This window comes from Aethalodelphis obliquidens, unplaced genomic scaffold (assembly GCF_003676395.1).
Source record: "Aethalodelphis obliquidens isolate GAN/ISIS:26980383/991018 unplaced genomic scaffold, ASM367639v1 scaffold83, whole genome shotgun sequence".
NCBI classification, from domain to species: Eukaryota; Metazoa; Chordata; class Mammalia; order Artiodactyla; family Delphinidae; genus Aethalodelphis; species Aethalodelphis obliquidens.
Window position 1 is genome coordinate 6,119,094 of NW_020838027.1, and position 13,005 is coordinate 6,132,098.

Sequence of the window (13,005 nt, forward strand, 5' to 3'; positions counted from 1 at the left end):
CCTTTTTTCCCCCAAGTGCACTTGGAACATTTATTATACCAAGATAGACTATATCCTGGGTCATAAAACAGACCTCGGCAAATTTAAAAGACTTAAGGTCATACAAAGTATATTTTCTGACCATAATGTAATTAAAACTAGATATCAATAACAGAAGGATAACAGGAAAATTGCCAAACACTTGGAAACTAAACAACACACTTCTAAACCCAGAGATCAAAGATGTGGTCTCAAGAGAAATTAGAAAATATTGTGAACTTAACAAAAAGGAAAATACAAAATATCAAAATATGAGATGCACCTAAAGCAGTGATTATAGGACAAATTATAGTATCAAATTCTTGTATTAGTAAAGAAGGTCTGAAGTCAACAATCTGCACTTCTACCTTGAGAAGGTACATAAAGAAGAGCAAAACTAAGCAGAAAGCAAGTAGAACGAAAACACAAGAGCAGAATATAATGAATATGAAAACCAAAAAAGAAAAAAATTGGGACTTCCCTGGTGGTCCAGTGTTTAAGAATCCACCTTTCAATGCCGGAGACGCGGGTTTGATCCCTGGTCGGGAAACTAAGATCCCACATGCTGCAGGGCAACTAAGCCTACACACCGCAACTACTGAGCCCACATGCCACAACTAGAGAGAAGCCCACACGCTGCAACAAAGAGCCCTCACGCACCAACTAAGACCTGATGTAGCCAAATAAATAAATATTTTTTTAAAAATCAATGAAACAAAAAATTGATTCTTTGAAATGATCAATAAAATTGATAAACCTCTAGCCATAGTGACCAAAAAGAAAAGAAAGAGAGAGAGAGAGAAAGAAAGAAAAGAGAGAAGATACAAATAACCAATATCAGGAATAAAAGGAGATATCACTGCACACCCCACAGACATTAAAATGTTAGTAAGGGAATACTACGAATAATTCTACACACAAATTCAACAACTTAGATGAAATGGACCAAATCTCAAAGTTACAAGCTACCAGAACACAACCAAGAAGAGAGATGTAAATATAAATGTACAACTATAAAACTCTCAGAAGATAGCAGAAGAAAATCTTAGTTACCAGGAGTTAGGCAAAGTGTTCTTAGATATGACACCAAAAATATGATTCGTAAGAGAAAAAGGTGGTAAGTTGGACTTCATCAAAATTCAGAACTTTTGGCTTCCCTGGTGGCGCAGTGGTTGAGAGTCTGCCTGCCGATGCAGGGGACACGGGTTCGTGCCCCGGTCTGGGAAGATCCCACATGCCGCAGAGCGGCTGGGCCCGTGAGCCATGGCCGCTGGGCCTATGCGTCCGGAGCCTGTGCTCCGCAATGGGAGAGGCCGCAACAGTGAGAGGCCGGTGTACAGCAAAAAAAAAAAAAAAAAAAAAAAAAAAAAATTCAGAACTTTCGCTTTGAAAAAGACCACACCAAGAGGAGGAAAAGATAAACTACAGAATGGGAGAAAATATTTGCATATCCCTATCTAACAGAAGACTTCTAAATGGAATATACAAAGAACCTTTAAAATTCAACTGTAAGAAAATAACCCAATTTTGAAAAAAATGACTGAAGGACTTAAACACTTCATCAAAGAGGCTATAATGATGACAAATAAGCACATGAAAGGATGTTCAACATCATTAATCATCAGGGAAGTACAAATTAAAACCAATGGTGAGATGTCTATAAATATCTCACTGTGAATAAAAGAATACCCACACCCCTAATATAAAAACTGACAATACCAAATGCTCGCAAGGATATAAAGCAACTGGAACTCTCTTACATTGCTGGTGGGAACGCAAAATGATGCAGCCACTCTGGGAAACAGTTTGGCATTTTCTCACAAAGTTAAATATGTACTTACCCATGTGACCTAGCAATCCCAAGCCATTTCACTCCTAAAGAAATTAAAACATGTTCACACACGTGTACATGATTGTTTATGGCACTCCTGTTCGTAATTGCCAAAAACTGGAAACAACTGGAATGTTCTTTGACAGATGAATGGGTAAACTATAAACACACAGTAAAATAGTACTCATCAATAGAAAGGAGGGAGCTATGAATACACACGACAACGTGAGTGCATCTAGAAGGCATTATGCTGAGTGTAAGAGCCACTCTCAAAAGGTTACGTACCACAGGCAATACCTTTATTGCTGGTTTGGTTCCAGAGCAAGTCACATGAATGTTTTGGTTTTCCCAGTGCATACAAAAGTAATGTTTATACTCTAGTCTATTATATGTGCACTGGCATTATGTCTAAAAAAATGTACATACCTTAATTGAAAAATACTTCATTGCTGGGGACTACCCTGGTGGTCCAGGGGTTAAGAATCTGCCTGCCGATGCAGGGGACAGGGGTTTCGATTCCTGCTCCGGGAAGATCCCACGTGCTTCGGAGCAACTAAGCCCATGCATCACAAGTACTGAGCCCGCACTCTAGAGCCCGCGAGCTGCAACTACTAAGGCCGCGTGCTGCAACTACTGAAGCCCGCACGCCTAGAGCCCGTGCTCTGCAACGAAGAGTAGCCTCTGCTCGCCGCAACTAGAGAAAAGCCTGCAAGCAGCAACGAAGACCCAGCACAGCCATAAATAAATAAAACAAATCTTAAGAAAAAAATACTTCATTGCTAAAAAATGCTAACCATTATCTGAGCCTTCAGCAACTCATAATATTTTTGCAATAGTAACATCAAAGATCACTGATCACCATCACAAATATAATAACAATGAGGAAGTTTGAAATATTGCCAAAATTACCAAAATGTGACACAGAGACAGGAAATGAGCAAATTCTGTTGGAAAAGTGGTACCGACAGCCTTGCTCGAGGCTGGGTTTCCACAAATGTCCAATTTGTAAAAAACGCAGTATCTGTGAAGTACAAAAAGGCGAAGCACAATAAGACAAGGTGTGCCTGTGTATGAGTTCATTATGTGACATCCTGGAAACGGCGCAGCTACAGCAATGGTGGACAAATCAGCGGTTGCCAAGGGTTAGGACTGGAGGGAGGGGTGGCCGCCAAGGAGCGGCAGGAGGGGGTTTGGGGGTGATGGGACCGTTGCGGTCCTGATGGCGGTGGTGCTTACACACATCTGCACGTGTTCAAACTCAAAGAACACACACACGGAAATTTTATTGTATGTTAAAAAAAATATTGAAAAAAAACGGACATGCTGGGCTGCCGGCATCCATCGTTTTAAACACTATGCTATTACTTGGGTAAATGTTAATATAAATTTGAAATTTAAAAAGATCATCAAGTGGGGGGACTTCCCTGGAGGTCCAGTGGATAAGACTCCGCACTTTCAATGCAGGGCGCACAGGTTGGATCCCTGGTCAGGGAACTAAGATCCTGCAGGCCACGAGGCCAAAACAAAAAGAAAAAAGAAAAATCCTCCAGGAACTTTCTATCTAAAGGGCCCCCATGGTGAATCACGCTGTACCGCATATTAGTATCATTTGTGTCAGTCTGGACTTGGAGTCCTGGCTCTTGAGTGCTGCTAGGTAGCTGTATGGTGTTCAACAAGTCACCTGTCACTTAGCAATAAAATGGGAGCAGGTTTGGATGGTATCTGTAATCGTTGCTAAGCTGCACTGGAATTCTCTCCAGCCTCGAGATTCTGCTTTAGTGGGTCTGGGCTGGTAATTCTGATCTGCTGCCACTTTGGGGACCGTCCAGAGAAGGCGATCTCAGAGGTCTATTTCAACTCTAACATTGCTATTTATATCATATACTGGGTTTGCTTGAATTAAGTTCTATCTGTATTGAGAATCAGCTTCTGTGCCACATTCCCTGTGAATTGGGAATCCCCCCCACCCCAAATCTAGGATATCTTTAACTAAGTTCACCAGTGGTGGGGGCGGATGGCGTACTGTGGGGCATGCGGGATCTTAGTTCCCTGACCAGGGATCGAACCTGTGCCCCCCGTGTGGAAGCACGGTCTTAACCACTGGACCGCCAGGGAAGTCCCTCACCAGTGGTTTTCTAAGAATCTAGCTTTGTTTACTTTCATCAGACCATTTCCCACATCAGTGTCACCTTGACCTTTCCCAGGGTATTTCTGCTCCTTCTTTTAGAGACTCAATCCCACCTCTGCGGCCCTTTCTCATGCCCGCTTCTCTCCCATCTTCCAGCTTCATGTGTCCAAATGTCCTGGCTGCACACCTTCAGACACTTAGTTGGTCTCCCGGCTGGAGGACACTAACATCTTGGGGATAATTGTTCAGAACCTGCAAGTCATCCAGGTGGCAGGTGACAGAGAAGATGAAGAGGGTGGGATGGATGCTGGGAGAAACCAGGGCAGCACCCTATTCCCATCTTCAAGATAAGCCTTCAGGGAAGAAGAGTCACAAAAGGCAGACAAAAAGCTCAAGCGACCCTGACTGCTGACCCAGCTCCTCTCACGGATGGTCCAGAGCGGGGCGGGGTGTGTGTGTGGGGAGCGGGGCGGAGCCCAGAAGGGGAAGGACTCCCTGCTTCTCCCTGTCTCCCTGGAGATACTGTTTAAGGCCAGACACTGAGGCTGGGGGGGCTCAGAGCCCGTCAGCACTCTCTGCAGAGAGGGGCTTCAGGCCCACCTTCTTACCACAGCTCTGCCAGCTTCTGCACCCCCGGCCCCTCAGGTACCCTTCCCTTAAGCCACACCAGCTCCCTGCCCCCCCGCAGGCTCTCCCTGGGGATAGAGGCTAGTTGGGAGGCTCCTTTGGGGAGCAGCTACACCAGGTCTCTCCCTGTGCCCCATCTCCGTGCTCGTTTCTTACCTCTTGGTGCCTCCTGTGCCTATCCGTCTTCATCTCCCTCCTAGTGCCGCCACATCTGGCTCCCGCTTCTCCTGTCTGAAGAACCCACTGATGTCTAAGAGGGAGAGAGGTTAAGGGTAACTTTTCCTTACCCCGACCCACTGCAGTGGCCTGGGAGAAGGAATCCTTGACCCTTGCTTCTCCCTCAGCGTGGGAATGACCCATTCCTAAAACTCAGGGCATCGAGGCAGGACAGGTCTGTAGAGTTAAATGGACTTGAAATATGGGGGCTGGGAGACCAGACCCTGGGTTCTTCTTGTGGATCAGCTCCTGGTTCTCTGGGTAACCTGGTTATAGGACTTGGGCACTGAGCAGAGGAAGGGGGAATTGGGTAAAGGGTGTGACTAGGACTTGAGGCCCTGTTACCCTAGGAGGGGAAAACTCCCAAACTGCAAGCAGGACTGGGTCAGCACAGCCCCAAACATTTCTACATGTTGGTCTGTGAAGCATGAAAGGGTGAAAGATAATAGTCGGTAGCTGGGAGAACGGAGGCTGATGCAAAGCCAGTAAGACCATTTCGAGGCTGTGTCTGAAGGTATCTCAGGGGTCCTGAGGATGGAACCGGGCATGAGGGCCACCCTAGAGCACTGAAGGTGCAGGACAGGGGCAGGGTAATGGGGGCGAAATCAGACATCCATCCTGTGCACTGTGTCAAATGCTTCCTCTGTACTAACTCACCTAATTCTCATAATTCTGAGGTATGAATCCATGTCCCCACTGCCACCAGAGCCTAGAAAAAGGCCCATTTTACAAAGCAGGAAACCGACGTTGAGAGATTAAGACTCTTCGTCAGGGTCAGAGGTAAGCAGCGTGGCCCGGGCTTGCTTGTACCAGTCTGTAGTTGTAATTTCACTCCTTTAATTCACAGCCTCCCACCAAGTATCAGCCTCTCCCAACCTGTAATTTTCTGGGGTGGGGGAAATAGCCCAAGTGTGGCCATGTGCCCTGGACACCTGTCAGGCAGAGGACTGAGCGGGAGGGGGTTGTGGCTGGGCATTGTGAATGAGGCGGGGCCATTCCGGACGCAGACCTGGAAGTAAAGTGTCAGCATTCTTCCTGAGAGTCCTTTCCTGTGTCTGCTCCCCGGCTCTCACCCCACATGGTAGACAGGTCAGGAAAGGGCCAGGGGGCTGGTTCTAGAGCGTCTCACTCAACTTTGCCAACACCCAATGCCCCACCACGTACCCTTGCTGAAAAATGCTGTCACGGGCCCTACGAATACATGCTGGGCAGCAGGGTGGTCCTCGCCCAAGAGCAGGGATCAGGAGTGGAAACTGGTTGGTTTCTGTGTCTGAAGCCAGGACCCAAATGAAAGCCTGTGAAGCACTGGATGACTCACCTGGATGGAAACCAGGGCAGCCCCTGTCCTGCTCCAGTCCCTACTCCGAACTGTGCCCAGGAGCATGGGCACTGGGAATGGAATCCAGGTTGAGAGGTTGGGCTTGAGCTGTCGTGAGAAGGGACCCCACAGCTGAGGTCCAGGGATGGGAGGGACCTGCCCAAGGACAAATGACTGGGCTGGTGGCAGAGCTGAGCCGCCTGTCAAGGGACTGACGACAGCTCCTCCCACACCCAGAGGGAGGAGCCATGTGCAATCTGGACAGAGCACAGGTTACACCGGAAGCTGAGGGCTGTGGGCGCTTTGAGCTCCATCATCCACAGTTCAGGACCCAGGCGGAGAGGAATTCCCTCTGCCTGTTTGACTTCTGGGATTCCCGGATTCTCTTAGCCACTGGGTTGGTTCCGTTGACCCTGGTGGAGCATCGTTAGTGGCCTGTTTACTGACTCAGTACCTGCCCTGGATAGGACGTCAGTGCCTGCTGGCCAAGCTCACCTTTGTCTCTGCTTGTTGAGAGACTAGAAAAATCCTCTTTTGTTTTTTTAAAATTTAAATTTATCTTTAATTCATTGCAGCATAACATGAGTTAGAGCTGCTCTAATACATGAATTCTTCAATTTGGTCTAAAGGCAAATCAAACAGTCCCTTTTTCAGAAAAGTAGCTTCTGACTTGATCAACATAACATATAACCATCTTTAATATTCAGAGCTGCTATAGATTGATGCTTACCCCCCAGGCTGCACCATGGAGCCAGACTTCTGACCTTATACAGAAGTCAAAATGGTAAGGCATATAACAACAACAACATAAATATATAAACACAAATAAATAGATGGATACACACATTGACATATATGTGTATGTACATATATATAAAATTCAAAAATAAACATTTGTGTGATGTCATAGTTTACAAAGACTGTTAATATCTATCCCTCGGAAACTCTTTGGCTGTGAGTTTTTTCAAATGCCCCAGAAATAAACTCTGTAGATACTCAGACACTTTCTGATTTCTATAGTCTGCTCCTTATGCCTTCTACGTCATCAGGATGGACAAATCCTCTTGAACCTGTTTGTCCATCAAGGACGTGGGGAAAATCCCCTTCCCTGAGAGGACCTGGGGCCTCGAGCGGGCTGTTTTTGCCTTTGATTTACCCACTGACAAGGACAGAAGATGTTTATGGAGCAGAAACTGCCCTCGGACTCTCACAAGCACTTGCCACCACTGAAGAGTCCCCAGGAGGAACAGAGCGACCCGTTTGCTGAGCCGGGTCGAGCAGGGAGGAGCGTCTTGAGAAATTTGAGTGCCTCGTGCCCGTCCAATGCTGCTCAGGTTCCAGGCTAGTTTTCTTCCCTGGTCTCCTTCCCCGGGCTCAAGTTCTCAACAACTGGGGCTGCAGGGTTTGAAGAACGCTGCTGACCCGAGTTCCTCCCCTCTGAAGACCCGCGTGGGGTTGTCTGGGCTTCTTCCTGCTCTGCACCCCAAGTGTTCCCGCCCACAGTGCAGGCCAGAAAGAAGCCCAAGGACAAGGGGCAGAAAGCTCCTCAGGTGCCTACAGGTATGCCCCGTGATCCCCCCGATGAGCGAAGGTACAGTGACAGCGAGGGAGCTGGCAGGACAGCCGCCGCTGGTCTCGCCCCCGGCCCAGCCTGGCCGCATCCGCTGCGGCTTCTCGCCCACCAGAGCTCTGACAGCCCCACTGCGGTACCACTGAGGTGCTGGGCTTGGACTTGAGTTAAGGAGGCCACGCACAGAGACAGAGGGAAAGTAAGGTGACCAGAAGGAGACGGGAGGGTTGAAATTGAACAGGGAAAAGAGCAAAAGTGAAGCCAGACACAGCACTGTAGATCAACGGCATCTCAGTAAAATAAGTTAAAAGAAAAAAAAGTAATGCCAGAATCCTACTTGGTCTTTTCTCCATTCTCCTTTATTCCATAAACACCTAGTTACAAGCTGCACAAATCAAAAAATAAAGGCAGAGAAGGACGTGGGGCAGATTTTTATGTTGCGTAGCGGCTGGGAAGGGAGACTGGGTTGGGAACCGGTTCTTCCCACCACACACAGCCCTGGACCAGGGCTATGGCCCCTGCAGCGGGGAATCTGGGGAGGAGGTGGGCAAAGATCCAGGGTCACTGAGGCCCCTAAACCCAGAGCCCACCCCAAAAGCCCCTTCGATGCATGGCAGGGGTAGAGTGGGGGAGGGAAGGAGTTTCCGAGATGGGGCAGCAAAGTGAAAAGTCAAGTTAGTGGATACAGAAGTGGAGCCATCGCGGCAAGGAGATTAAAGAAGGAAAACGTAGGTAAAGGGGGAGTGAAAGGTTCTCGCTGAGACCCCCAGGGAGAGGTGGGGGCCAGCGGGCCTGTTAATTTAATATTAAATTGGGAGTGGGAGTGGAAGAGGAAAAGTTATTTCAGGGGATGATTTCTCAGCCTCTCAGCCCGTACCTGGAGGGGGAAAAGAGATGAGCACAAGTCAAAAGGAAGACAAAATATAAAAGCCAGGGGTGGTGTCTCATCCCTTATTCCGGTGAGGACACTCTTCTGTCCTTCCGTACCAACTAAAACTTTGACTGTCAAAGGCGGTGTTTGCTGGACACGTGGGCTGCTTCTGCCTCAAGGCTGAGGGCCGAGTACCACACGCTCCCCACCCCCACCCATGCCTGAGGCCTCAGCCCCCCCAGTACTTACACGAGAGGCCGAGGGCCCGGGGCCCTCACCAGTCATAGCGGCGGGACTGTCGAGACGGGGAGTCCTCGGGTCCCTGGATGGCCAGGCGGGGAGGCCCCTCAGCCCTCCGCCCCCCACCGCCTGAAGCCTCGTGCCTCCGAAATTCCAGGGGGCGCTGCTGCCGGTATCGGGAAGTCTCCCTCCGCCACTCATCATCAAAGGCGGCGGCCTCACCTGGGGAGGACACGGAGACCACACGCGACACCTGTGTACCACCTGGCTTCCCGGGGCAGACCCGGGGTGGCTCACGACCAAAACCCAGGGCGAAGGCTGAAAGGCTGTGTGGGGGGACGTGCTGGGGAAGGGAAGCGACTTATTTAGCAATTTTGGATTCAACATGGCTCCTGGAAGCATGGACGCAATGGAGGCAATCAGGGCTCCTGGCAGCATGGAGGCAGTCAGGAATGGGATAATTAGTTACTTAGTGCAGTCCCACGCACACACTGTAAGTATTTAATAAATATTTGTCGACTTCTAAGAAATAAGTAAGAAGAACTAAAACAACGGATCCAGATGGAGACGGGTAGATTACTATCAGTATCTGACTCAGGTGACAAAGTTTGCCTTGCGCGGTGAGGACGCTGCCGGCACTGACTTAGCCCTAAGCTGACAAAAAAGCTTCGAGGAAGTTAAGAACATGGGGCTCATCCATAACCTTGCCCAAGAAATAGCTACGGAGGCAGGAAGAGACAGCTGCTATCTCCCGGCTCACGGGACCGGGGCAGGGGCTGCCGGCGGCCGGGAAGCGGGCCGGCCGCCGGGAAGCGGGCCGGCCGCGCGGCGGGAAGGAAGGCTCACTCTCATCCAGGTTGATATAGTCCTGCCGCTCCTCCTGGTCCCCCGTGCGGTGGTTTCGGGAGCGCTGCAGGATGTGAGCCCTGTCTCGGATGTGATGCCCAATGGACATCTGCTCCAGCCCACTGTCCGAGTCCCGTACAGTCCTCCGAGTCTCCCGGATCTAGGGGGAGGCAGAGCATGGCACACTCAGCGGCTCCTTCCAAAGCCCGGCTACACCAGCCCAGAAAGGCCGCCCGGGACCCAATCCTGAAAAAAGCAGCCAGGATTTCTGTGGGGGCCATCCGATCGTGCCTCCTCTGGGACAGGAGGAGCCCTCCAACTCACCCCGCCTGGGGCCGAGCGCATCTCTGCCGTCTCTTGGTAGACCTTGGGTGCGCCGGCGCCCGTATTGGAGTAGGAAATGACAGTGGAGGATGAAAAGGTCTGGCAGTTACCTCCAGCTGTCATGTGCTCCTGAGGACGGAAGGGAACAGCAGGGCTGTGTGGGGAGGGTTCGCCTCCGGGGAAGGGATCCCTCCCTTCGGCCACCTGTGCCTGCCCATATCTTTCTCACAAAATGTGAAAACATCAGGACTCATCATTACCCCCCAAATTCCTCTGAGTCCAACAACACGCCAGAAGGACCTGAAGCGATGGAGCCTTAAGTGCACGCTTCATAAGGTGCACTGCTGCTTCCCACTCAGGAACCCGCACTCTCCGGGTCCAGTGGCCTTATCCAGCTTGCACACTCCACAAGTACGCCCTTCCCCACTCCCGCCTCTGGGGACTCAAGGTGTTGCCAGCCATCACTGGGAACAGGGCCAGGGAAGGGGATGGGATAGGGCAAGGGTCTCACCATGTTCCCAATCATGTCGTTCATCATCCCAAACATGTCCATGAAGCCGCCCGACTGGAGCAGAGACGGAAAACAGAGTCAGAAAGCAGGGCCACGATCAGAGGTGGGCGCGCTCAGGCTCCCACGGGCTACATAGCTACACGTTCCCTCTCTCCCTTTCCTTCACATCTAGCAACTGCTCTTCCTCATTCCTCGTGAACAGGTCCAGAACAGGCGTGCTTCTCTCCACGCTTCTCCTCCTATATGCCGCTGCCCTCCTCCTCCTCCTCCTCAGTCTCTGTGGCTGCTCTGATCCCATGTTCCTTCTCCTGGCTGCCCTATTTCCTCCTACCTTTAGGAAGCAAGCCAATGTCACTGGATTCTAACCTATAAGGGGTTGGTTCTGAAACTGTAGAAAAATCTTCTACAAGCCATCTCTAGTTGGCCTTTCAACAGCACCTCCTTCCTCAAAAGAACAATTATATCAGGCAATGATATCTTCCTGATGGGTACCGCTCCTAGAAATACAGGAGCCAGTAAGTTAGCATCGTGAACTCACAGGACTCAGCACACACCAGGCCCAGAGCTCTGTGAACACTACACGAGGATTCTAGGGTTACCCATAAGGCTATCCAAAGAGGCACATTTGGAAATAATATCTAAGGGTATAGAGCATGTCTGAGATGGAAGGACGCAAGGAGATGAGGACTTACCATTCCCAGCATCCCGAAGGGGGAGACAGCCCCAGCCTACAGGAAGACGTAAGGAACAGAAATTAGGGGCCACATCCTATCTCATTACCACCCCAAACCAAGCCCATGGCCTCTGCTGCTTTTCCATCCTCCTCTCAAAAGGGGATCACAAAGCCTGTTTTTCCAGACCCCTTTCCCCACTCCTAGAAGGCATCCTACTTGCTAAGTGGGCCGTCGTGCAAGGAAAATCAAGCACTTTACTGACCACGCGCCAACCTCTTCTCGGGTCTCAGGTCTGTTGCAGCACCATTACCTGCATCCTGCGGCTGGCAGGCCTGGTCCCTGGCATGCTGCCATCCGTGATGCTGAGGAAGGGGCTGTATCCAAAGCCGCCCGACAACATCCGGTTCATGTGCTGACGGTGAATGGCAAAGGGGTCCCTGTGCAGGGAGTATATACGGTGCGGGTGGCAGAAGGGCCAGCAGTCAGCACCTCCCACCCGCCCCTCCCCCGAAGAAAAGAGCCATAGGGAACCAGCGGCACAGATTTCCCCTCGAAGTCTGAGCTGGGGCTGAGTGGCCACCAAGTTGTGATCAGTGCCCGCGACGAGCCCAGATGTCTGGCTCAACTAGTCAGAGACCTAAAGTGGAGCGGATGCGTGCTCCAGAGTAGGAGGGGGAGGGGATGGATACTCACATCAGGAACATGGGGTCCTCAGGCTCCACGTCCCTCATGAAGCGGAACATCCTGATTTTAGCTCCAGGGGGCTCCACACTGTGAAGATGTGGAGGCTCAAATGTTGGAGGCGGCCAGGCTTTTCGCACACCCGCTCAGGGCAGGGACTCTCAGAGCATGGTCCCTTTCCAAATACTGGAACTGGCCCCCCAAACTCCAGGGAGACCCTTCTGCAGGTGTTCAACATCACCCTCTAGGGAAAGCACAGCTCTTCAAACCTCTCCCCGAAGGAGGACCATGGAAAATTTTTCCAAGCCTGTTTTCTGCCTCCCCCACTCAGAGCCATCCTCTTCCCAAAGCCCTGGCCAGAAGCATACTCCCTTTCCCCCGACGCCACCTTTCCGCAGGCGAATCCCAAGTGCCGGCCCTCCGCCCGCATTAATGACCCCCACCCCGCCCCCTCTTCACACTCGGCCGCCGCCAGGCCTCCCCCGGGCGGGCCTCACCGTCCCCTCCGCGCCTGGCGGCGGCACCCCCCCAGGCCCTGCCTCCCTGCCGGGCGAGCAGGAGGCAGGCTTGACCCGCTCCCTCCCCGCAACCCAGGCTCCCGGGGTCCCTGCAGCCCCACGGGCCGCTCCCACACCGGACCGGCTGCCCGCTCCGCTTGAGCCTCACCGGTCCCCGATCCGGACTCAGCGGCCCATCCGGCCGGTCTCGCCTCTCGGTGCGCGGCAGGATCGGGGCTTGCGGCCCGGGACGCGGGATTGGTCCGGGCGTGAGCTCCTCGGCCTCCCGAACAGTCTCCTTACACAGCCGCCACCTCTGTGCCCCTCCTCGGCCCACTGAGCCCGAGCCCCGGCCAGGCCCGGGCGGAAGTGACGTCACGATGGGACAGCCCACCCCCTTGGGCCTGTGGAGCTCCGCCCACGAGCGGGCTTGTGGCGCGCGCGCGAGCGCGCGCGTGCGCGAGGCTGGCTCCCGGGCCGCGGAGCAGGGAGTCGCGGAGTCTTCCGGGACCAGGGGCGGGGAGGCCTCGTTAGTAACCTGGATTTGGGTCCTGTGGACTGGAGGAGGCTCCCTTTAAGGGTGTGGGGGAGGAGCAGAGGAGTCCATCGCCGCGAGGGGAGGAAGACGGAAGAGGACGCGGGCAGATTCCCAT

The 13,005-nt window shown here is 51.8% G+C and overlaps 1 protein-coding gene across 1 annotated transcript; it reads right to left on the minus strand.

Moving 5' to 3' along the window:
- Window positions 1-8,049: 8,049 nt before the first annotated feature.
- On the minus strand, window positions 8,050-12,711 carry MLF2 (myeloid leukemia factor 2). Its single transcript, XM_027093105.1, has 9 exons — window positions 12,522-12,711; window positions 11,868-11,945; window positions 11,485-11,611; window positions 11,193-11,228; window positions 10,501-10,554; window positions 9,990-10,118; window positions 9,666-9,825; window positions 8,829-9,041; window positions 8,050-8,585 (listed from the first exon to the last, which is right to left on the minus strand). The coding sequence occupies exons 2-8, from the start codon at window positions 11,915-11,917 to the stop codon at window positions 8,854-8,856; spliced, it is 744 nt and encodes a 247-aa protein (XP_026948906.1). The 5' UTR covers window positions 11,918-11,945; window positions 12,522-12,711; the 3' UTR covers window positions 8,050-8,585; window positions 8,829-8,853.
- Between the last annotated feature and the right edge of the window lie 294 nt (window positions 12,712-13,005).